This window comes from Lemur catta, chromosome 1, assembly GCF_020740605.2.
Source record: "Lemur catta isolate mLemCat1 chromosome 1, mLemCat1.pri, whole genome shotgun sequence".
In the NCBI taxonomy this organism is placed as follows: domain Eukaryota; kingdom Metazoa; phylum Chordata; class Mammalia; order Primates; family Lemuridae; genus Lemur; species Lemur catta.
In genome coordinates this window covers 111,073,799-111,099,105 of record NC_059128.1, presented here as the reverse complement: position 1 = coordinate 111,099,105, position 25,307 = coordinate 111,073,799, and the positions used below count along the sequence as shown (strand labels likewise).

Below are 25,307 nucleotides of genomic sequence, written 5' to 3'. Positions count from 1 at the left end.
AAGTTTCCTCCTGCCCCTACCAGCCAATCCCAACCGGGCACTGAGTTCAGTGCCCCGGGTGCACAGAGCTCCTTGCTGGCAGAGGGGAAGGCTTGAGGGTGACACCCCCCTCCCATGGCTCATATCAATGGAAACCCCCCAACCACTCTGGCCCCCAAGGAAGGAGCTGGTGCACTTCTAGTGCAACTGTTCCCAGCCCCTCTTGGAAGCTTAGCTGAGAATTGAAGAGTAACCTCCTCCTGCCCAGCACCCCCATTGGGCTTATGGGAATTCCACCCCGCCTCCCACGGCTGTTTAGATATTAACCCAGTCAGGACCAGCCAAGGCAAACAGGCCAGGGCCGGGGCAGGCAAGGGGACAGACATCTGCAGCCTGTGGCTCCAAAGCACCTTCCCGCCCGCCATGGACGTGAGCTGGCCCCTGGGGCTGCTTCTGCTTCTCCTGCGGAAGCCCCTGACCCACGCTGATCCTCTGTGAGTCTAGGGGACTCGCCGGCTTCCTGCACGTCGGACGTCTGCATGATTCCCTTTTTTGTGACCCCATCTGCTCTGTGTCACTTTCCTGAGTCCCTCCCTGCCCCTGTGTTTGTCTACTGGCAGGTACATCCTGGTGACCCCCCGAGTCCTGAGGGTCGGCAGCCCCGAGAACATCCACATCCAGGCCCACTCGGACTCCGGGCAGCCCCTCACGGGGGCGCTTGAGGTGAACCTCACGGTGTGGGACTTCCCCATGAGGAAGACACTGGTGGCTCGGAGTCGTCTTGTTCTCTCGCCAGGAAACAACTTTATGGACCAGACACCTGTGACGGTGGGTGACAGGCCAGGATGGGTGGCCAGCCACTGAGGAAGGGTCAGCAATAGAGAGGGGCAGACTCTGAGGGGCCTTCCCACGAGGGACACTGTTCCCAGGGAGTAGATTCAGGGCCTGCATGTACTTACTCTTCCTCTCATGTCCTGTCCATTTAGAAGTCAAAGTCCCCCAAGCCTGGGCCTCAGAAACCCTCTGCTAGCCCATATGATGCCTCTGTGTGAACTATAAAAGGTGCCCTCTGCTGGTAGCTTGGGAAGCTGAGCATGGACTGGGTTCCATCCTTCCCTTGGCTGGGTGCCCTTGTGCAGTGAGCAACCTGCACAGCTGCACATGGTGACCTTGTTCCCAAAGGCAGAGCCAGAAGGCCCTCACTCAATTGCTCCTCCCAATATCTGGCCCAAGGATTTGTCCCCAGGGTGGGAGACATCTGCAGAGCCTAAGGAGTGTGGGTCTCTCTCCCCAGGTTCCTGAGAGCCTGATAAAGCCCCCACAACTGGGGCAACAGTATATCGTCATCCGGGTAGCGTGGGCACCCACTTCGGATCCCTCATACATGGAGAAGATGGTGCTGGTGGCTCCCCACGTTGGCTACATCTTCATCCAGACCGACAAGCCCATCTACACCCCTGAGCACTTGGGTACAGCCCCCAGGCACTTGGCCTGGGGCAGGCGTTGACTCTCACCCCTAGACTCCTCCGATGTTCAATATGTTCCCATCCCTTAAAATCCTCCCCATCTCCCAAGAGCTCCCTGTGCCCCAGATCTTAAAGGCCACCACCTCCCTCTCCAAACTCTCTCCCTTCCTTCCTCTATCCAATATTCAGTCCTCCCTCAGTCCCCGTCTCAATCTTCCCCCTAGTTCAGTACCGGGTGTTCACTGTGAACCACAAGATGGATCCTGTGACAAGGACATTCACTCTGGACATCAAGGTGGCTCTGCCAATGCAGGGGGGTGGATCCCAGACTCCAGGGTTATATGCTGTGTTGATGGCCTCGGTGCATGGACTGCCAGGGCCCTCCCAGAGGGCAGTCACCAGCCCCACCCCTGTCCCCACAGAACCCGGAGGGTGTCACCGTGATCAGCCAGTTGCTGCTGGCCAGGGAGGGCTTCTTCACTAACTCCTTCGACCTCCCAGAGCTCGTCAGGTGCCCTGCTGGGAGCCCGCGGGAGGGTGCGGGAGGCTGTCGTGCTCTGTCGCCATCTCTCCTAACTTTGTGTGCCTCAGTTTTGGTACATGGAGCATCGAAGCCAGTTACCCAAGTGCCCCCAAACAGAGGTTCAAGGCCACCTTCGACGTGAAGGAGTATGGTGAGACGCCAGTGGGCTGAAAGAGCAAGATGGGACTCGAGAGGAACAGGGATGGGGGTAGAAGCGGGGAGGCAGGGGCTGATGGCGCAACTGCTGTGTCCCAGGGCCTGGGCTAGGTAGATGCTTGTCGGCAAGACCACATGTTCCAGCCCTTGGGGGTTGCCAGAATCACCGGGGAAGGAGCAGGGCAGGGAGGGGACAAGAGGCACAGTGCGATGCTGAAGGTGCCCATTGCTTTTGTCCCACCCAGTCCTGCCATCTTTTGAGGTCCAGCTGATTCCCAACAAGACTTTCTTCTACCTCAACGACAAGGCTCTGGGCGTTGACATCCAAGCCCGGTGAGCTCCCTTATCCCCAGCCTTGCCGGAGGACTGGGGCACAAAGAAACTGAATAGGCAGAGAGAAGTGGGCCACCTCTATAACACTTAGGGTAGCAGAGACACTCTTCTGCCACCCACGAGACATTCTAGGCCACCTACATTGTCCCATAAGGTCATACAGACCACACTCTGCCACCTGTGAGGTCATATAGACCGTCTTTCAAGTCTATGAGATTGTACAGGCTACCTTGTCTACCTAATGAAGTTGTACCTTGTCTCATCTCATCGGCCACTTCACTGGCCACCTCTGAAAGTCCACGAGGTGGTACGGGCTTCCTTTGCCATCATGAGGATGCAGCTCTGTGAGGTGGCAAATGCCACATTTGCTGTCTTACGACCTTTACAGACCCTCTCTGCAGCCCTATAAGGTCATAAGGCTGTGCTGACCACCTGAGGTTGCACAGGCCATGTCTGCCACTTCTGGACATTATACAGATCATTCCCACTGCTCTAACATGCTATACAGGTCACCTAATCTTCCTGGTGAGGCTGTGCAGGCCACCTGCCACCTCATGGGTTGTCCAGACTTCTACATGGCTCCACATGGCTGTAAGGCTACCTCTACCATCTTGTAAGGTTACACAGACCACATCTGCAACCCATCAAGGCTTTATGGGGCATATCTGTCACTTCTCAGGGTTGTGTGGGGCAGCCATGAAGTTGTTTAGGTTCCCAAAGGCCACCTCTGCCCTTCCCAAAGTTGCACAGCTGTCTCTGCAGCCACATGAGTTGTGTGGGTGCTTCAGAGCCAGCAGAATGGCCCTCTGTCCCCTAGGTATATATTCAACAAGCCAGTGGATGGACATGCTCTGGCCATCTTCGGGGTGAAGTTGGATTCCCGCCGGATCCCTATCCAAAGCTCCCTACAAAGGGTGGAGGTGACTGAATCCTGGCCCCTCCTCCACCTCTCCTACACTCCACCCTCTATCATTTCCCAAAAAGCCATATCCTCTTCATTTTTTTTGCCCTAAGAACAGGTCTCTGCAGGCCTGGGCCACGTCTCCCTCCAGAAGGACACACTGATGGCTGCATTCCAAGGCCCACAAGAGGACTTCATCGGAGCCTCAATATTTGTCAATGTCACCATGTTCTCCTCAGGTGCCACCCTCACCCAGGCCCACGGCTGAAGCCAGAACACGGTGTTATTTCCCAGCCCAGACACTCTTGCCATGTGATCTCAGGCTATCTCTTAGCCTCAGTTTCCTCATCAGAGAACGGGAAAACACCAAAAGGGCTGAAAGAAGCTGGAATGATGTTATTGCCTTTCCCTAGACAAGGCTCCCATACCAATCCCACCACCCGCCCAGGAAATTGACCCCCATTGGCAGACTCTATGGTCCCCCTGTCTCTGCAGGGGGTGAAATGGTCCAGACTGAGACTTCAGGGGTGAAGATTGTCCAGAGCCCATACAACATCAAGTTCATCAGGACACCCCAGTATTTCAAGCCAGGAATGCCTTTCCACTTTCAGGTCAGATTCTGGGCTCACTCCATCCAGGGACTCAGGGCTCCCTCCCCAAACAGACCACCCAGGAGACAAAAACCAAAACTGAACTTACTTGCACTCAACTCATCTGAAAGTTGAGCCCGTCATGCTCCCCAAACTAATCCAAAGGTCCCCTCAAGTCTTAACCCAGGTCCTCCCTAAAGCACAGTGATGGCTTCAGAATTTCTCTATGGGGGGCTTAGAGGCCACAGTCAGGTGGTGCTTGAGGGTTTATCTTGAGGTTACATTTGCACAGCAAGCATGCTGTTTTTACATACATTAATTTGGATGGGCATTAGGAAAGCTAGAGCTATCCTTTGGCTCCAGTCCTACTCCAAGTTTCCTACAAGCTTTCCATGTCTCCGCCTACTCTCTCCACTCCCAGTATTCCCACTCCCAGTCAGCACACCAACACCCAGGGTGGCCACATATGGTTGTACACTGCAAAACTCTAGGGGGTGCCATTCATAAAATCTCTAATATGAATGGTGCCCTGGTGTTGTTCAACGCACCACTCATACAGTTGTACAAGGCAGTCTTATCCAGATCATATTCCCAGTTCTACCTCTCATACCAGGCCACCTCCAGGCCTGTCATTCATCTCACCTCAGATTCTATTCCAGGTCTTCGTCTCAAATCCTGATGGGTCCCCAGCCTCCAGAGTCCTCATCCGCTGCCAAACCCACAAAGTGTACACCTCAACCGATGGAGTGGCCACTCTGACTATCAACACAGATGGAGATCTACACCAACTCCCCATCCTGGTACCAACCTGTTGGGGCAAGTATGGTGGGGTTAGGGCTCTGTGAGCTGGAAGGATTGAGGTTTACTTGCTCATCACCCTCCCCAGGTGGAAACTGAGGAGTCTCTCCGGCCAGAGGAACAGGCTTCAGCCAGGATGACAGCTTGGCCTTACTCAACTCAGAATGGGTCAGGGAACTTCCTGCACATCGAGGTAAAGACATTGGGCACAGAGGTTGGCAGCAGCATCCAACTGAGCCTCAACACAAGGCATCGAGACCCTGCAGCAAAGGACCAGATCACTCACTTCACCATCCTGGTGAGGAAATAGGACCAGGGCCTGATTCAAGAAATTCTTTCCCTGAACAATCTTGGATTGCTGGGTTGGAGGAACTATGAAAAAAGGCATGAAGATAGGAACAATCTGGGGTGGGCTCAGACAAAGAGGCTGAAACAAAGACACTATGGGCCCCACTGTTGTCTGGGACAGCTTTAGGGAAGGGCTGACCCTACTCTTTTCATTTTTTGTCCTTCCTTGTCTCCAAGGTCTTGAGTAAGGGCCAGATTGTGAGTGCCAAACATCAATTACAAAGCCTGGGGAGTGTCTACACGTCAGCTATTATTGATGTGACTTCAGAAATGCTGCCCTCCTTCCGCATTCTGGCCTTTTATTTACTGCCCAGGGGAGTTAGCCAGGACCCTGAGCTGGTGGCTGATTCCATATGGATTGATGTGAATGACAGATGCATGGGGACGGTGAGCCAAACTCCTTGTAGTTGTGGTCCACCATCATAAAGCTCCAGAAAGGGTCTGTACAAATTCAGGGGTTCCCAGTCTGGGGGGCGAGGGAAAGGAAAAGGAGAGTATGTGGCCTTAAGAGCTCAACACAGGGCATGAAGAGGATGCAAGTAAATAAATGTGTGGAGTTGGGCTTGGCCTAGTGGAGTTTCCAGATGTTTCCAGTAGGGAGCATAAACCTGAAAGTGGACTTGGGTGGCCTATGATTTCCTTTTCCTGATATCTCTCTTTTTCTTGGCTTAGCTGAAGGTTGGCTTAAAGAATGATGGATTGTTCCAGTCTTTAGAGCCCCAAAGTGTAGTGGATCTGAAGGTGACAGGTGATGCAGAGGCCACAGTGGGGCTAGTGGCTGTGGACAAGGCTGTCTATGTCTTGAGCAGCAAACACAAACTCACTCAGAAGAAGGTGAGAGCATGCGGGCTTTGGGCCAAGAGGTTGACTGGAGATTCTAGCTGGAATCTCAGCTTTTTCAGCTATAAAATGGGCAACAACAATGGTTGTGAGGATTCAAGGAGATGGTGCACAGCGTAGCAACTAAAAGGTGGTAAGATCCAACAAATGTGAAAAGATGTGAGAATCATTATTTGAACCTGCAATTCCAGAACATCTTTGCTCCTTCCCTGGAGGGGGTCAGATATGTCCCAATTTCAGGCTCCTCTCCTGACCTCCAGGTCTGGGATGTAGTAGAGGAACATGACATTGGCTGCACAGCAGGCAGTGGAAAAGACAGACTTGCTGTGTTCAAGGATGCTGGATTGGACCTGAAAATCAGCACAGGGACAGACACTCTGGCAAGCTCAGGTACAGGCAGGGGGGCAGGAGAAGGGAAGGAATGGGGGCAGTGCTGCTTAGTGGGCTTTGGTGCTAAACAGACATGGGCTAAAATCTAGACCCTGCCACTTACTATGGGCCACTTTTTCTGATTTTCAATTTCTTCATCCATAAAATAGGGATAACAATAAAAGTAACTACTGTGTGTTGGTTAAGACATAGGTTTTGGCTGGGGCACAGTAGCTCATGACTGTAATTTCAGCACTTTGGGAGGCCAAGGCAGGAGGTTCACTTGAGTCCAGGAGCTTGAGACCAGCCTAGGCAACATAGCAAGACCCCCCCCATCTCGACAAAAAAAAGTTTTCCAGGCATGGTGGCACACGCTTGTAGTCCCAGCTACTTCTGAGGCTGAGGTGGGAGGATCACTTGAGCTCAGGATTTCGAGGCTGCAGTAAGCTAGGATCATCATGCCAGTGTACTCCAGCCTGGGTGACAGAGCAAGACTCTGTCTCAAAAAAAAAAAAAAAAAGACATAGATTTTACCATGTGTATCAGAGATACAAATTAACTGTAGCTGTAGCTTAAACAAGGTAGAAGTTTATTTCTCACTTAAAAACAGTCCAGAGGTCATCCTCGGAGAATTCAGGCTCCTTCTAGCTTGTTACAATGCCATATTACAAGATAGCACTTCACACTGACTCATGCCAGGCAGCAAGATGAAAGGAAGAGGGAAGGGGAGGACACTTCTTTCTCTTTTTTGAGACAGGGTCTCACTCTGTCACCTGGGCTGGAGTGCTGTGGCAGGATCATAGCTCACAGAAACCTCAAGCTCCTGGGCTCAAGGGATCCCCCCACCTCAGCCTCCCAAGTAGCTAGGACTAGAGCACGTGCCACCACTCCTAGCATTTTTTGAAATTTTTGTAGAGATAGGGGACTCAATATGTTGCTCAGGCTGGTCTTGAACTCCTGGCCTCAAGAAATCCTCCCACTTTGGCCTCCCAAGTTGCTGAGATTATAGGCATGAGCCACCATGTCTGGCTTTCTTTCTTTTTTAATTCATATAAACATTAGTTTAATATACTAGTTTAGACAGGTTGGGCAAATTACAGATAATTCCATTAGACAAAAAAAGAAACTAACACATCCCTCTTTAACAACATTTACCTTATGTTTCTGCATATTTTATACTAGTCATTTAATTACTTGCAAAATCAACTATACTTGTGAATGGGGAAAAAAGCTAAGCAATCTTAGCATCATGACTTGTTTCGACTTCACAGGCACTGACCATATTTTCTTAACATAGCCACCAACATTCAGCCCCTTCTGGAATTAATTGGGGGGCATAAGGCCAAGTGAGCAATCTGTCACCTCTCATGGAGTGACATGAAAATTTGAATTTGTAACCCATTCCCATATGAATCAAAAAGTCTTTAATATTAGAATAGCAGACTTTTCTATTTAAAGGGTAGTTTTAAAAACAGTGTCAAATATATCCCAATTTCTCCAGTCATGTGCCAAAGATTCAAACCCTCCCTGTTCAAAAAGGGAAGTCAGTTTAACAACTCTGCTAATTAAAGGATGCAAAACTAAATATTGTCAATGCTCAGCAGTGAAGCACAGCTCCTCTTCTTTCCCTAAAGAGTCATTCAGAATCATCAACGAATTCAAGCTGCCAGCTCTACAATTGCGAGTTGCCCTCCAAAAAAGCGGAGCCCGCTTCTTTCACATCTCATGGGCCAGAACTCAGTCACAGGGCCCCACCTAAGTGCAAGGGAGGCTGGGAATTGTAGTCTTTATTTTGAGTGATATAAAAGATGGAGGTTTCATTGCCACTGATGAGGGGGAGAATGTCAGCGACAAATTGTAATATTAGCAACAGTTTCTATTGCTACACACTGGATCCTGTGATAAGTACTTTTCTATGCATGTCGTCATTAATAAAACTGATTACACCCATTTTACATAGCTGGGGAAATTAATGCCAGATAGGTTAAGTGACTTGTTGAAGTCACTTTTAAGTGGGATGAAATGAAGTGATGCATATAAAGCACTGGGCATACAGTCAACACCCAGTAAATATCATCAACGATGTTGACAATAATCTTGACTGTTGACCTCTCATTATTACCTCTGGACCCCAGACTGGAAGTGCCCCCAGGACTCTCCTCCCAGCCGCCGTCGCCGCTCTCTGAAGAGGCTGGAGACAAAGAGGAATGCAGGTCAGAGCTAAAGTTCTATGTACCCCTCCTGGCTGCCCAACCTACTGTCTCCATCAGGGCTTAGAACAGGAAACCCAAACCACCCTAGGTATTTCAAGCAGGGAGGGGTTTAACAACAGGAGTTTTGTGTTCACAAAATCATTAGAAGGATTATAGGAGTGGAACCTGGAAGGCTGCTTACTGGGACTGAAGATCACCCCTCAGTTGTTGTAATCCATAAAAGCTCAGAAAATTACTGCCAATATATCTCATGAGGCTAGGTTGATAATGAAACACAGAATTGTGCCCATTACAAAAACACACCTAGACTGGAGCCCACCCATCAGCTACCACTGCTGCAGAGAAAAAAATGGTTTCTGCTTCTCTTTTGCCTTCTACATCTTACACAAGAGCATCTCAGTGGTTGCAGCTAACCCCATCCAGAAGCCTAGCTGCAAGGGAGTCTGGGAAATATCATTTTCAGATGTCTAGCCTCTGCGGTACAAGATGGAATATAGACAAAAGCAGAAATGGTGCTGAGTGCCAATGGGCAATTCTAACAAACCTGTCATCCCAAAGGCCAGGATATTGACCAGAAGAAGCAGCTCTGAGCCTGGAGTCAGAGGAAGATGGGAGGCAGCACTGGGTGGTATTAGCAGCATGGATTTTAGTCCCAGCTTTTGGGACTAAAGCTCTTGGGACGTGGGAGCTGTGTGACTCCGGGAAAGTGAATTCACCTCCTGTAGCTCAGCGTCCTCATTGGAACTCACCATGTGCATTCAATGTGAAGCTTCAGGGAGAAGATACAGGCAAAGTGCTGGGCACAGCACCTTGAGGCAAGGTGTCCATGTCATCAAGGTCGATGGGTCCTTGCTTCTCAGGTCCTGTCTAACCCTTCCTCTCTCCCTCTAACTCTGGCCCCACAGTGAACAAGTTCAAGACAGAGCTGGAACGAAAGTGCTGTGAGGCTGGGCTCCGGGAAAGCCCAGCGGGGCTGTCGTGTGAAGAGAGGTCCCGGCATGTTCGCTATGGTGCAGCCTGTGTGGCTGCTTTCCTGGACTGCTGCCATCTGTCTGAGACCCTGACCCGGGAGGCTCGGGAGGATCAGCTGATTCTGGGGACAAGTGAGGGCCACAGCAGGAGACAGAGGGTGGGGGTCTTCACTGAGGGGCATAGAGTGTCATGAGATGGGTTAAGGGGTGATATGGGACATGGGGGGATGGAAAGGAGGACCCCACTGAGGAGTCTGGAGGTCCGCAGAAGAGACATAAAGGACACCCCGCCCCATATCCACTCCCTGCAGTGGATGAAGATGAAGACTTTGATGACCTCTTCCTTGATGACATGCCTGTCCGGACCTTGTTCCCCGAGAGTTGGCTCTGGAGGAAGTTTACCCTGCCGCAAAGCGAATCGGGGTAGGAGCACAGCCCCCATGCCAGAATCGGGCCCCCAGCTCTGGCAATCATCAGTAGATGCTGGTCACGAACAGTGACCCCAGCAGTGACATTGAACCTCAAGATAGCCCAGAGATAGGAAACCCCCTTGATGGAGATAAAGATCTTAGTGGGTCCCCTAAAATGATAATCCTCCAGTGATGATGTCACTAATGGGTGACCCTATGACCCCCAACAGTGATCATGACCCCCAGAGGGTGACCCCCAGCCTAGAGGCTCTGTCCAGGCAGCGCACACTCAGTGAGTGTCGTCCCCTCACTCCCACAGCATCTCGCGCTACTCCATCTCTGTGAACGTGCCAGATTCCATCACCACGTGGCAGTTCGTGGCGGTCAGCCTCAAGACCGGACAAGGTGACCCCCAGCAAGCCCAGTGATGGTGACCCTACCCAGCCCCCTGCTTGGCCTCTGCTTAAACCCAATGCGTTCTTCTGGCCACAGGTCTCTGTGTCTCGGATCCCTTTGAGCTGACAGTGATGAAATCGTTCTTTGTGGACCTTAAGTTGCCCCCTTCCGTGGTCAGGAATGAGCAGGTCCAGATCCAAGCCGTGTTGTACAATTTCAGGGACCGCCAGGTCAAGGTGAAGCCCCAAGCCTTCCCCTCCCCACCAAAACGTCTGCCAGCTTTGTTACATGAAAAGGAATGGAGTATATGCATTACTCCTGTGGGTCAGTAGCGTGGTGGCCTTTTTGGAAAGCTTCTAAGGCATTTTGTTATTTAAACCTCACAATAACCCCATCAGATGGGTACTACCATTGTTCTTGGTTTAGAGGCACAGAGAGGTTGAAGGGCTTACCTGAGGTCACACAGCATGTAAGTGGCAGAAGAGGCTCTGGCCCAGGCAGGGTCTGTTGTCTCCATCACTAGGCTGTGCTGTCACCTACTCAGGCATCTCAGGGCTGGGGCAGAGAAGTGACCGTGACCCTAGAGTCCTGGACCACCCCATGCATCAGGACACTTTCCCTGCCAATCTCATGCTAGGTCCGAGTGGAGTTCCCCTACAAGGAGCCTCTGTGCAGTGCATCAAAGCCGGGAGCCCCATCCCGCCAGGTGGTGGTCGTGCCCCCAACTTCCTCCAAGATGGTGCCCTTTGTGCTTCTGCCTCTGGAAATAGGCAAAGTGGACGTGGAGGTCAAGGCTGTGGGCTACGGGGTCCAGGACCATGTGAAGAAGACCCTCTTGGTCCAGGTAATGGGCACTCCCAACCTCTAGATGCTGATGCAGACAGTGGGACTTCCCCTGGGTCCCAGGCTGTGTCACCATGGGGTCACCATCATGGCAGGGGGGCACAGGATCCACAAACAGGCCTCCCAGATGGCAGTGAGGTGCCAGAAAATGGGTTTAAAAGTTCAGTGAGTGGACTGACTTGGGGGGAGTCACAAAGCCCCCACTTTGAAGCTTTGGAGTCAAGCCTGGGTTCAAATCCTATCTCTGCCGTGTGACCTTGGGAAACTTACTTAACTTCTCTGTTCTGAGCCTCCTTTTCCTCATTTGCAAGATGAAGATAATTATACCCATGAATAATTACCTACAACCAGTGTGTGACCCATCAAAAATACCTTATTTACTTGACAAACACATGTTCAAGACTTAAGATATAAGTACTTTAAGAATATTAACTCAGCCTGACACAGTGGCTCACACCTGTAGTCCCAGCTATGTGGGAGGCAGGAGGATGGCTTGAGCCCAGGAGTCTGAGTCCAGCCTGGGCAACATAGCAAGTCCTCATCTCTCAAAAAAAAAAAAAAAAAGAATATTAATTCACTGGGCCCTCAGAACAACTATATGAGTTAGGGACTATTATTATCCCCCTTTTACAGATGAGAAAACTGAGGCACAGAGAGGTTAAGTAATTTGCCCAAGGACACACAACTAGGAAGCAGAAGAGCTGGGATTTGAACCCAGATATTTGGGCTCCAGACTCCATGCTCTTAACAGCTAAGCAATGCTTCCTTTTACTGCCATTATTATTGTCATTATTATTATTGTTATTCGTGGTGGTGGTGATGGTGTTTTTAACTTGTATCTTCATCTCATCCCTCAGGCAGGGGGTCAGATACAGCTAATGTCTCACAGCATCCTCCTGGACCCCCAAGGTTTGTGGGATCCTGGGGCCATGCTAGGGAGGAGGGTGGGGCTGAAATGAGGGGTAGTCCAAGCCCCTCCCAGGCTCTGTGCACCCTGACCTCCCCAGCTGCAGAGCCGACTTGTCACAGAAGTTTGTGCCTGCTCAGGTCAGACCCAGGTGGAGCGGGTGCCAAGACAGGACTTTTTGAACAAGGTGCCCAACACGCCAGCAGAAGTGTTTATCAGTGTCCAAGGTGCTGGGGGTGGGGGATGGGGAGGTGGGGAGTGCCAGAGCTGGGTCCTCCAGGGTCTGCTGGGCACAAGGGCAGGGGGGCTGCGGGTGGTCGTGTGGGGTGATCAGGAAGCTGTGGTGGCTTAGGCCATGTCCCAGGTGTGACCCAACTCACCCATCTGGCAGGTGACATCCTGGGTGAGACGGTCGTGGGTAGCCTGTTACCCAGAGAAACACAGCGGCTGCTGAGGGTCCCCACTGGCTGTCCCGAGCAGACGCTGAGCTCCCTGGTGTCGGTGATCATCCTGACCCAGTATCTGGATAGCACTGGCCAGTGGGGCAAGGTCGGGGTGGAGCACAGGGAACAGGTGATGAAGAACATTGTCAGTGGTGAGAGTGGGGACCCTCCTGGGGCTCTCCGGGAGGGTGGCTGGGCACCCCTAGAATTGGGGGAGGTCCTCATGGGATGCCCCCAGACAATAACACCCAAAGTCTGACTCCTCCCCCAGACTACCAGTTCCCCCGGGTGACCCCAAAACTGTGGCCCACCCCAAGCTTGCTCCTTTACCCTGGCTCCTCCCCCAGGCTACAATCTGACAACAGACTCCCTGGTTTCCCCCAAGCAGAAACCCCCAGGTGATATTAAACCCAGACAATGTCCCAGGTTACACCCCCTCAGGGACACCCTCAGCTAACACTCAAGCAGCAAATCCCAGAATAATCCCAGAGAGTGGCCTCCTGGTTACACCTAAATGATGACACCTCCCCAGGTTACAACCAACCCCCCAGGTAACAGCCAGAGATGGACGCCCCCTCGCTACACCCAGACAGCCAGAGACACCCCCCACGTTAATCTGAACACTGAGCCCTCTCCCAGATTACACTCAGAATCCAAACTGCCCATCCAGGTCCTCTCAAACAATAACGCCCCAGGTAACATCCAGACATTGTCACCCCCATTGCCACACCCAAACAGGGAACCATTAGGTAATACCCAAGTAGAAACACTCAGAATATACTTAAGAGGTACCCGTCCAACGTAACACCCAGAAGTAACCTCCCCTGGGGGACACAAAGACCCCAGGTTTGCATCCAAGAAACAACCCCCAAGAAAAATCTCATGTAGGGACCCTCAGGTTGCTCCTTTTCCCAGGTTACACCTGGACGACACCTTTCCTGATCCCTTCAAGCAGAGACTCCCAGGCATGCCCTTCCCCTGAGTCCCCAAGGTGGCAGTTCCTTGAATTACCCCCAGACAGATAAAAACATCTGGGTCCCCAAAGTCATACCTGGGCCATGATCCTCCTTAATACACCTGGACGGTGGGTCTCCTCCTCCAGGTTACCTCCAGGTGTGACACATCCCTGAGTCACCCCCAGATCCTGTGCCCCCCACATTGTTCCTGATAACTGAGCCTGCCTTCACAGACCACGCCCAAACACAGACTCTCCCTACAAGCCCTGCTCTGTTTCCCCAGGCTACATCCGGTTGCTGACGCACCGCAGCGCAGACGGCACCTACCACACCTCCAAGGGGAGCCCAGGAAGCACCTGGTGAGGGTAACCCTGTATCTCTTGCCATCACCACCCCAGAAGCCCGAGGGCCCAGCGTGGGGCTCAAGGGCCCAAGAGCATCACACCGCAGGGTTTTGGGGTCTCTGGGTGTTGAGCACATATTTGATGGCATTCCAGCCTGGCAGCCCTGGGGAGTGGTGAATCAGGGAGGGGGTCAGCCTGGAGCAGTGTGACACATGGTGTGGACTCCCCCAGAGTGAGGCCCCTTGGCGGCCAATCCCAGCTGTCACTCTCTCTCTCTCCTCCACCCTGACAGGCTCACGAGCTATGTGTTCCGGGTCTTCTCTCTGGCCTACTCTACAATGACAATCAGCCTGCTTGACCTGGCGTCTGTCTGTGCCATTGCCAACTGGATCATCACCCAGACACAGGCGGAGGACGGGCACTTCTTGGAGAAGGGCCCTGTGGTCATGACATCCATGCAGGTGCCTGCTGCCCCCTGCCTGGGCCATTCAAACAAAACCCAGGGCTCTGCATGCCAAGAGGGAACAAGACACTGCTGGGTGTAGTGGAGAGGGTATTAGTAACCTGTTGCTGCTGTAACAAAGTGGCACAATGGGGGGCGGGGCTTAAAACAGCAGACACTTATTCTCCCAGAGTTCTGGAGGCTAGAAGTCCAAAATCAAGGCGTTGGCAGGGTCATGCTCCCTCCAAAGGCTTTATGGAAAAGTAACTTTTTATTTATTTATTTAACCTCTTCCTAACTTCTAATGGTTGTCAGCAATCCTTGCCACTCCTTCACTCAGCTGTCAATCACTCCAATCTCTGCCTCCATCTCCCCATGGCCTTTTTGCCTCTGGGTATCTTCACATGACCTTCTTATAAGGACACGAGGCATTGGATTTAGGGCCCAGTATGACCTCTCCTTAACTTAACTAATTACATCTGCAAAAGACCTCATTTCCAAAAAAGGTTACATTCTGAGGTTCTGGGTGAACATGAATTTGGGGGAACACTATTCAACTCAAGACAGAAAGTAGGGGTGAAAGCTGGGTGGATAATGAGGACTTTGGAGCCTGAGTTGGCCAATTACTAGCAATGAAGACACTTCACCTCTCTGACCCTCAGTTTTCTCATCAGTAAAATGGGGCTACTGCCAGGATGCTCTGAGACGGCACAGACAGCTTAGCCTCTGGGGCTGCTAGCTTTTATTAGTAGGGCAGACCTCACAGAGGCAAACCCCCAACTCACTCCTTCTCCCTCTCCTCATCCCGCCTCCAGCATCACCTAGCCCAGAGCTGGGCATCTGCGACATTCTCAAGGTCAGGCAAGAATGCTGGGCAAGGCATCCCCAAGATGCAGGAGGCATCATGGGTATGTCTCTGCATCCACAGGGTGGCTACCAAGGCTCCGAGGCGGACATATCCCTCACAGCTCTTGTCCTGATTGCCCTACATGAGGGAAAGGAGTTGTGCAGCCAGAAAGTACCGGTAGGACCCCAGAGAGAAGAGGAGGATCTGCAGGGTGCTCTAGCCCCTGCACCCAGGAACCTCCCCAACTCTCATGTCCCTCTAGATTTCTCTCTTCTAACTCCCAGGACTTTTCCTCTGATCACTTCTCTATGGCCTCCTCTCTCCTACCCTCTAGAAATTGGTTGCCAGCATCGAGCAAGCCCGTGGGTTCCTGGAGAGAAAACTCCCTGACATTCAGACAACCTTTGCCATAGCCATAGTCTCCTATGCACTGGCCCTCGCCAACAGCCCTCGAGCCAATGACCGCCTGGACAGCTTTGCCAGCCTCGGTGGGTGTGGGGCACTTCTTAACCAACTGTGTGTTAACTACAGTCACGGGGTGGGGGAAAGGGGCATGAACTCAAGTGCAACAATGTGTGACTCATCACTTAGTGTTTACTGAGCACTTACTGTGTGCCAACACTTGAGCTCAGACCCTGAAAGACCAAGGTGAGCAAGACTGATAGGGTCCCTGCTTTCAAGGGTGTCTCCATCTCTGGGGGAGACAGACGGAACACAAACAAATCAATGTATAATTGCAAACTGAGGACCGACACAGTGGCTCATGCCTGTAATCCCGGCACTTTGGGAGGCTGAGGCGGGAGGATTGCTTGAGCCCAGGAGTTTGAGAGCAACCTGGGCAACATAGCAAGACTCTGTCTCTACAAAAAAAAAAATTAAAAATTACCTGGGTGTTAATGACACACACCTGAAAGTCCCACTATTTGGGAGGCTGAGGCGGGAGGATCACTTGAGCCCAGGAGTTCAAGGTTGCAGTGAGCTATGATTGTGCCACTTACTGCACTCCAGCCTGGGGGACAGAGTGAGACCCTGACTCTAAACATTAAAAATGCAAATTGAGATAAACACTGACATGATAATATACAAGGCAGAGTGGGAGAGATGGCAAGAGGAGGGAAGTGTAGATTGGAGGTCTGGGATAACAGCTCAAAAAAGCACACCACGGACATTCCCAGCACAGGGAACAGCACGTGCAAACACCCTGTCATGGGAAAGAGCTCTTGGCATGATCAAGGATGGGAAGGAGGTCATAAAATGTGGGTTATTAAGAGGGGTCTTATCTCATCCCCAAGGGTCCATATCCCATCTTCTCTACTCACCGAATCAAAGGAAGTGGGGTGAGGAACACTTGCTTGCAGTGGGACTAGAGGGACCTGGAGGAGCTTTTCTGAGCCTCAGTTTCCCCATTTCTAAATAGTTAGAGTCCTGTCTCACAGGTTGGTTCTGAAAACGCAATGATCACACGTTCCCTCAACAAAGGACTTAAATGGTAGATGAGAAAGATTGGGCCACAAGGAGAAGGTAGATTGAGGTGGGTGGGCCCAGCTCTGGGTGACCAGGCGGGCATCACTCTTTCTAGACAAAAGCCACTGGCGGGTGAAGGAGTGGGACCTGCGCTCCCTGTACACCATTGAGGCGACGGCCTATGCGCTGATGCAGAAGCTGACCCTGGGTCGGTACAATGAGACGCACGCCATCGCCAAGTGGCTCCTGGAGAAGCGGGAGCTGGGAGGAGGCTTCTTGTCCACCCAGGTGACACCCCTCTGCCCCCTGCCCCAGGAGAAGGGTGCTGGGGGCGCTAGCCGAGGTGCTGACGTGCCCCGCCCAACCGGAAGGAGCTGTCCGTGGTGCTGACGCGCCTCCCGGTTGGCTCCCGGGGTTCTGTCCGTGGTGCTGATCCCCACCCCTCCACCCCCTGACACACCCCAACACCCAGACCACAGTGGTGGCCATCGAAGCCCTGACCCACTTCTGTAAAGCTGTCCCCTTCGAGGGCGACCAGGATCTCCGCGTCGAGATCAGTGTCCCCGAGAGAGCCTTGCACGTGGAGTGGCTAATTGACCACAACAGTGCCTACCTGCAGCGGTCAGCAAAGGTACAGCACTGAGAGGGAGACAGGAGTCCATGCAGAGGTGGCATTGGGTAGCACAGGGAAAGAGAAAAATACTTGTAAAGGAAAAGATTATTTGGGCGTGGGGAGAAAGATAACCTCCATGACTTTAGTCCATGAGGTGGATGTCATTTAAGCTTCAGTCATTTAGCACATCTTTAGTGAGCACTTACTGTGTACCAGATACTGTCCTAGGTACCAGGAATACAGCCAAAGGTAAGACAGAAAAAAATCCTGCCCCTATAGAATTTTATAGTTTTGTGGGGGAGATAGACTATAAAGAGATGTGAATAAGTAGAATATCTAGTGTGTTAACGGGTGACAAGTGGTATAGAAAAAATTCAGTAGGAAGGGGGCTGCAAGGAATGAGGGACATTATCTCACTTATACCATATTAATATCCATAATGGGAATATAATTATGATATATATAAGATGTGGCACCCTGTAATGTTTGTTAGCTGGCTGCCAGGCACCATACTTACCTATATGAAACTATTCCTCACAATGGTGCTATAAAGTTGGTGCTATTACTGACTTCGATTTCTAGATGGGGAATTGGAGAGACCTAGATGAAAAATAACTACTCTAAGGTCACACATATGTTTAATGAAGATCCTTGGAGGAATAGGAGTCGTTGAGATGAAGAAAACAGAGGTAGGGGAAGAATGGTCAGGATATAGGTAACAGCGTAGAGTGGAGACCCTGAGCCAGGCACAGGAATAGTTCATAGGGACAACACAAGAGAAGGTACGTAGCCTGTCAGGGAGCAGCAATGGGGGCTGGGGAGCCATGGCAAGAATTCAGGACTTGACGCTTTAGGCAATAGGGTTTTAGCAAGGGTGATGTGATGGAGGTGAATTTTTTAAAATTTTGCTCTAGATGATGTGAAAAGAGTGTAATGAGGGAGACAAGACTAGATACAGAGGTGCCAGTGACAAGTGGTGCCAGTGCCAGTGACAAGGTGCCAGTCTTGTGGGGGCTCCCTACGTGGGGAACTTGGGAGATGCTGCAAAGCAGACAGATTCCAGAGAGATGCATAGGAGGACACAGCCCAAGTTCGCAGTCCTAGTTGACCTGTGACAGCGTAGACACCACAAATGCTCTATAAAGAAGGAAAAGTAAAACCATCTGCATGGGGAGACATGGATGATGAATCACTAGATCCCAAGTTAGGGAAATATCAAGACGCCAGTACCTGTGTGTGCTTTCTTCCTGACTCACACTTTGCTGCTTCCTCCAACCCCACATCCTTCTCTCTCTCCTCTCCAGTTCTTGGCCAACGATGATCTAGAGATCAAAGCCAGTGGCAGTGGTAAAGGAACCATTTCGGTAGGTCTGGTATCCCACTACCTTAGCCCATTCAGCTGCTATAACAAAATGCCATAAACTGGGTGGCGTAAACAACAGAAATTTATTCCTAGAGTTCTGGAGATTGGGAAGTCCAGGATCACATTAGTGATCAGATTTCAACATATGAATTTGCAGGGGACACAAACATTCAGATCACAGCACCCACTCCAGAGATCCTTAGCTGGGGGCAGGAGCAGGTCCTAGACCTCAAGACATGATCAAAATTAGCGATAATTTTAGCTATAATTTGGAGCACTACTATTTACTGGGAAACAAACTAAGGACACCTCAAAACCACCTTGGGAAGCTGGTAAGGGTATGGACTTCATTCAACGGGGGGGGGGGGGGCGGACTGGAGGCTCAGAATGCTTTTCAGTTGTTCTAAATTAAGAGTCAGGGAAAGTAGAGGCCAGAGGTCACTGGACCCCTCTGCTTCTCCCATGCTGAGTCCCTCGGGGGGTGTCTCCTTCCTTGATTCCCCAAGGGAAGAGTCTCCCTCTAGGATACCTCCCAAGGCTCAGAGGGTGACTTCACCCTTCCCCCAAACTCTGAGCAAGTGGCTCTATTATATCTTCCAGCCCTATGCCCTATGGTCCAAGAAGGCAGCCCTTTTGCTCACCAGAAGGGGGCCTGCTATCCTGTTTCAGACAATGGAGTAACCATCGAATACATAACTTTGTTGTGTGATCTTGGGCAAATCACATTCTTCTTTAAGCCTCAGTGAATTTTTTTCTTTTTGAGATGGGGTCTTGCTCTGTTGCCCAGGCTGGAGTGCAGTGGCACAAAGATATCTCACTGCAGTCTTGAACTCCTGGGCTCAAGCGATCCTCCCATCTCAGCCTCCCAAGTAGTTGTGACTATAGGTGTGCACCACCATATTTGGCTAATTTTTAATTTTTTTTTAGAGATGGGATCTTGCTATTTTGCCCAGGCTGGTCTCAAACTCCTGGTCTCAAGGAATCCTCCTGCCTCAGCCTCCCAAAATGCTGGGATTATGGGCATAAGCCACGATGCCTGGCCCTCAGTGAAATTTATATTTAAATGAGTTAAAATTAAAGAAAATTCAAAATTCAGTTTCTCAATTGAACCAACCACATGTGGCTAGTGCCTGCCATATTGAACAATGCAGACAGAAACCATTCGCATTGCTGCAGGAATTTCTATGACACAGAGCTGGTCTAGACTCTAGAGACTTCTGGCCACTGCACCTATGAATTGAAGGGGGCGGATCTTGCAGTGAAATCCCCACATGGCCAGAGAGCTGGGCAGTCAACCACTGGGGTGTGAAGGAAAGCAAGTGGGTGGGAATGGACTGTGACACCACCCTCCTGCCCTGGCAGATCCTGACCATGTACCACAGGTCCCCAGAGTCCTGGGAGGACACCTGCAACATGTACCACCTAAATGTGACTCTTCAAAGTACCCCAGAAGGTAAAACTGGACCCAGGGATACCCAATCCTTCTTCTCTACTATTTTATTTTGACTATCATTCATTAAGCACATGTATTGCTTGATCTAATCATTTAACAAGAAATTAGCCATATCATTTCTTGGTCCTGGAAATATAGGCATGAAAAGGAAAGTATTCCTTCTTCTCCTGGGAGTTACATTCTAGTGGGAGGACATAAATAATAATAATAACACACAAATTACAATATATTATATTCATACTATTATTTATTCATAACCCAATAAATAAATCTATATTATAAACCAATAAATAAATAGCATAATAGCAGGTGATGGTAAGTACCATACAAAATAAAGTAGGAAAAGGGAATTCAGGCTTGAGAGAGACCAAGGGAAAGCTCTCTGGGGAGGTGGCATTTGAGCTGAGATGAGAAAGAAGGGACAGAGTGAGCCATGAAGAATCTGAGGGAGGCCAGGTGCAATAGCTCACTCCTGTATTCCTAGCACTCTGGGAGTGTTCGAGATCAGGAGTTCGAGACCAGCCTGAGCAAGAGCCAGATCCCATCTCTATAAAAAATAGAAAAATTAGTTGGGTGTGGTGGTGCATGCCTGTAGTCTCAGCTACCCTGTCTAAAAAAAAAAAAAAAATAGGAAAAGAAGAATCTTAGGGAAGAGCATTCCAGGCACATGGAACAGCAGGTGCAAATGCCCTGAGGCAGGAATGAGCTCACTGTGTTTGACAAAACAGCTAGGAGGCCAGTGTGGGCAAGGGGTAGAGTTTTAGGAGAAAGGGTTGGAGAGGTGATGGGAGGAAGGCAGTGTAGGGACCTGTTGGCCACAGTAAGGACTTTGGCTTTTGCTCTGCCTGAGGTGGGAGCCATAGCAGGTTCTGAGCAGAGGAGGGACATGACCCAGCACAGGTCTGCAAGAGAGGATGGGGGGGCCGGACTAGATTGGGTGCTGTGGAAATTATCAGAAATGATGGGATTCTACAATTCCCAGCCTGGGGCACCAAGGAGAAGGAGAAAGGACTCTCCTATTGGGAGCTCACTGTGCGAGTGGGGGAAACAAACCTCACTAGTCCCAGGAATTTTAAGGACTGAAAGTAGCCAAGGCTTTGGTTTGGGTGCTCTTCCTTCATCACCATCATCATCATCATCATCATCATCATCATCATCATCATCATCATCATAACTGACAGTTACAAAGCACTGATCAGGCACTATGTTGAGTGCTTTACTTATATTAATTCATTTAATCCTCACCAAAACCCTGTCAGGTTGGGATTACTCTGATCCCCATTTACAGATTGGGGAACTGAAGCACAGAGAAGTTAAGCAACTGGCCCAAAGTCACACAGCAGAGCCAGGATTTGAAGCCAGGAAGCTGGCTCCAGAGCTGTGCCCTAAATCCTGTGCTACCCAGCCTCTAACCTGCTGTGTTCTCTCTGCAGAAAATAAAAAGGGAGAGGAGACCTTTCAGCTCCGTATGGAAACAAGGTCAGGGCACCAGGATCTTGGACAGGGTGGGAGGAGGGTCCCATTCCCTGATATCCGGATTCCTTAGCAGCCCTCCCTGTGTACTGAGTGGAGGGTGGGAACCAGCCAAGCTTGCCTGTGCATGCCTGTCCTCCTTTCTGACCCCCATCCTGCCATGTCCGCATGTCCCCAAATGACATGCTCCACTTTGGCAACATGCTGTATGACTCAGATGCTCCAGGCTGGCTCCAAACCCCACAACTCCCCTCATCTTCTCCAGACAACCCAGCCCCCACCCTGTCCCACCATCTCTCTTGCCCAGGTTTGCTCCAAATACAAACATGTGTTAAGCACCTATTGTGTCCCAGGCTCTGTTCTAGGAGCTGGGAAGCCATCCAGCTATGAGCAAGGCAACCCCTCCCTGCCCTAGCGAAGGTCACAGCCTATCAGGGGAGACAGACAGTAACCAAATAATCCCCCAGAACCAATAGAAAGTGGTATGTCTGATTTAAAATGGCCAAGGGGAGGTCCACAGAGTCACGGGCAGCAAATCAGAGAATAATCCGGTGTGGGGGTCAGCGCAGACTTCCCAGAAGGAGTGATGTGTCAGCTGAGATCCAAACAATGAAAGAGTGTTTCAGGATGAAGAGAGAGAAGTGAGGATTCCAGGCTGAGAGAACAGCAGCATATGCAAAGGTCCAGTGGCAGGAGAGGGAATGAGGCTAAGAGTGATCAAATGGAGACTGGCGTGGGAGGAGGTGATGTGCAAGGCTGTAAAGCCTAGGACAAGGCATTTGGTAATTTAAACAAGGAAGCGACATCAGATTTCTGCTAGCTAAAGCTCTGTGTTGTTGGGGCAGATAGAGGTGGGGGGACCTGGGAGGAGGATAGTGCATTAGTCCAGGCAAGAGATGATGGCAGTGGGGAGCATGAGGGCAGAGGCAGGAGGACAGTGGGAAGAGAGACCGGGGCTGTGAAATCCCAGGTTCCAGGGCAACCGAGAGGCCACAATGACCATCATGGAGGTCTCCCTGCTCACCGGCTTCTACCCCAACCAGGATGACCTCAAACAGGTAATGCAGACCCTACCTGCCCGCTGCTGAGCAACATCCCACAACTCCCACATGGGCGCAGGGCAGCGTCTACTCAGGTCAAGGACCCTGGTCTGATGCCCCATGCTGGGTGACTCCCTCTATGGTCTCAGCCAAATCTTTTCCCTGCCTGGACCTCAGTTTCCCCAATAGTGGGGCTGATTGAACAAAGGCTGGGAGCTCTGGGAGTTACTCCACACTGACTGAAGTTCCTGGGGCTGGGCTGGGGGGACCTCAGAATCTCTGTGCCAACCCCCAGTCACGGCCCTCTGCCCCAGCTCACGAGCGACGTGGAGATGTACGCCTTCCAGTATGAGACCAAGACAAGCTCCAGTGACAGCACAGTTGTCCTCTACCTAGAGAAGGTGAGAAGGGCTCTGTGGGTAGCCCAGAGGGTGGAGAACCTGGTCAGTCCCTTGGGCAGTATTTGCAAAGAGCCAAGCCCCCTGAGGCCAGCTCCTCTGGCTGGGATGCCTGTAGTCAAGGCCACATGGTCAGTGGTCATGGCCAATGCCAATGGCCAGGCCTTGTGGTCAGTGCCACAAGGTCATTGCCCCATGGGCAGTGGCCCTGGCCAGCTCAGACAAGACTCCGCTCCCTCCAGCTCTCCCATGAGGAAGACACGGTGCTGGGCTTCCGCGTCCACAGGATGCTGCAAGCGGAGTTCCTACAGGCCGCCCAGGTCACCGTCTATGACTACTACGAGCCTTGTGAGCAGGGGGCTGGGGTGAAGAGGTATCCCGGGAGGGGGAGGGGACGAGGCCTGCCGAGGACAGGGACCAGGAGCCAGGGAATGAGGGACGGGGCGTGGCCAAGAGGGGCCTGGGCAAGGGTGGCCATAAGGGACGTGGCCTTCTGGGTTGACCTAAGTGGGTGGGGCCAGGAACAAGATGGGGCAAAACCAAAAGGGAGCTGGGCGTGGCCTGCCAGGATTGGGGCGGTACAAGAGGGGTGGGGCCTCCGCGGGGGCGGGGCCTGACAAGGCAGGTGGCTGGGCAGGGCCAGAGGGGGCAGGGCCAGGAGAGCCCGCCGAGGGTGGAGACTATTGGGGGTGGGGCCAGGGACTGCGGGGGGCGGGGACTGCAAGGGGCGGGGCCAGGCAGGTACCAAAACCCCGACAAACACTGGCCCAAGCCAACCTCGGGCATTGCCCCGCCCTCACAGCCCGGAGGTGCAGCGCTTTCTACAACCTGCCCACAGAGCAATCTTCCCTGCGAAAGATCTGCCACAAAGACGTCTGCAGATGTGCAGAGGGTGAGATGTGCTCCCAAGGGCGTGGCGCTGCCCGGCTGGGGGTCCAGGAGCCCGTCACACCTCCCCTTCCTCCTGGCTGCCATCTGGGCTGAGCTTAGACAGAAAGGGAGACACAGAGAGACAACACTGGCACTGGCAAAGATCAAGTGAGGTGGATTCACAGACACCGAGAGAAACACAAAAGAGACTAAGATGGGAGAAATAGACACGAAAACGACCAAAAAGAGAGACAGAGAGGCAGAGAGCCCTACAGATCAGAAAGGCAGTCAGACCCACAGGCCCGAGGGCCGGGGGCATGGGGACAGATGGGGGGGCAGACAGGAGGAAGGCCCCTCCCCCAGTGCAGCCAGAGCAGCGACCTGCCTGACCCTCCAGAACAGTGCCTGTCCCCGAGGAAGGGCAGCAGCCGGCTGAGGCAGGAGGATCTCCAGGCAGCGGCCTGTGAGGCTGGCGTGGACTTCGGTGAGTGTGTGACCTGCAAGGGGCAGGCTGGGCCCACCTCCAGGCCAGACACCAACGCGATTCCCCCTGTCCTCACTCTTGCCCAGTGTACAAGGTCAGGCTGGACTCTGTGGAGGTCTCTGCCTCCAACCCCTACATCTACTACAACATGCAACTCCAAGTCATCATCAAGAGTGGTATGTCAGAGGTGACAGGGAAGGGGGCCTGGGGCCCTTCCCTGGGGGTCCCAGTGTGGAGGAGGGCCACACCTATGTACTGTCACACACTGGGTTTCCTCCAGGAACGGACCTTGCTGTGCCCCTCACCACGAAGAAATTTGTCTCCCACGCCACCTGCCATGATTCCCTGGGCTTGCAAGAACAGGAATCATACCTCATCATGGGCCAGACATCAGACCTGTGGAGAGTCAAATCTGAGTATGTGAAGGGCTCCTACTGCCCTGGGGACTCAGGCTTGGGCCTCCTTCCTTACTCTAGCCCAGCCCCAATTCCACAATTTCTGCTGGACCTATATCATCAGGAGGTCTGGGAATTCTGGGCCGCCCTGAATGGAGGTTCAGGTTCTGCACTACACAAGTCCAGGGACTACCATTCACACCCAGATGATGTGGGTATTCATTACTTCAGGTTTCCAACAGAGGGCAGTAAGGAGTCAGAGGAAGGGGAGCGTTTTCTAATTCCCAGCGGTATGAGCTGGAAGACCAGAGAGAGCCCTATGGAGTGGACACTACAGGCTAAGGCTCTGGAAGAACATCAAGCCAGACAGAGGGGCAAAGCAAGGGGTTCCCCAAGCAGCCCTCAGGGGCACGAGGCTCTCCTCAGCCTTCTTGCTGTCTCCTGCCCACAGTTACACCTACGTCCTGGGCAAGGAGACGTTCCTCATGCATTGGCCATCAGACAGAGACATGAGCAAGAAGGAATTGCTGGACCAGCTGGAGGAGTTTTCTGAATACATGCACACCCATGGCTGCGAGTCCTGAGACTCCGAGGTCTCTGCTGCTCTCAGGGAGGTGTCTCCAAGCAGGTCTGGGCCACTTGGCTTAACCCCAAATAAAGAGGACAAAAAAATATCATA

General features: G+C 51.8%; 1 protein-coding gene across 4 annotated transcripts; it reads left to right on the top strand.

The window, feature by feature from the left end:
- The first annotated feature begins 339 nt into the window (after positions 1-339).
- LOC123635038 (complement C3-like) lies at positions 340-25,307 on the top strand. Of its 4 annotated transcripts, none has more exons than XM_045546811.1 (41): positions 340-473; positions 600-807; positions 1,274-1,448; positions 1,670-1,740; positions 1,868-1,956; positions 2,037-2,119; positions 2,370-2,457; positions 3,275-3,377; positions 3,477-3,597; positions 3,854-3,969; positions 4,608-4,748; positions 4,835-5,044; positions 5,272-5,481; positions 5,767-5,928; positions 6,195-6,324; positions 8,439-8,516; positions 9,422-9,619; positions 9,799-9,910; positions 10,217-10,302; positions 10,390-10,529; positions 10,931-11,137; positions 11,994-12,045; positions 12,184-12,270; positions 12,435-12,638; positions 13,726-13,801; positions 14,079-14,247; positions 15,157-15,252; positions 15,410-15,563; positions 16,655-16,827; positions 17,078-17,170; positions 18,457-18,516; positions 19,878-19,968; positions 21,402-21,447; positions 22,412-22,499; positions 22,796-22,882; positions 23,122-23,227; positions 23,682-23,771; positions 24,147-24,233; positions 24,320-24,409; positions 24,514-24,649; positions 25,080-25,307. In XM_045546811.1, exons 1-41 carry the CDS (start codon positions 403-405, stop codon positions 25,210-25,212), a joined length of 4,917 nt encoding a protein of 1,638 aa, XP_045402767.1. In that variant the 5' UTR covers positions 340-402; the 3' UTR covers positions 25,213-25,307. The 4 variants fall into 4 exon arrangements, 3 of the variants coding, with proteins under 3 accessions (XP_045402767.1, XP_045402757.1, XP_045402780.1); XM_045546801.1 differs by having other exon boundaries at positions 17,012-17,170; XR_006734035.1 differs by lacking the exons at positions 19,878-19,968; positions 23,122-23,227; positions 23,682-23,771; ... (2 more) ...; positions 24,514-24,649; positions 25,080-25,307 and having other exon boundaries at positions 17,012-17,170.

Excerpts from the sequence above, each read along its gene's own strand:
- LOC123635038 (XM_045546801.1), top strand. The coding sequence starts at position 403 with ATGGACGTGAGCTGGCCCCTGGGGCTGCTTCTGCTTCTCCTGCGGAAG. Across the intron at positions 4,749-4,834 it reads TACACCAACTCCCCATCCTG|GTGGAAACTGAGGAGTCTCT; the intron begins GTACCAACCTGT and ends CACCCTCCCCAG. Across the intron at positions 16,828-17,011 it reads GAGGCTTCTTGTCCACCCAG|ACCACAGTGGTGGCCATCGA; the intron begins GTGACACCCCTC and ends CCCAACACCCAG.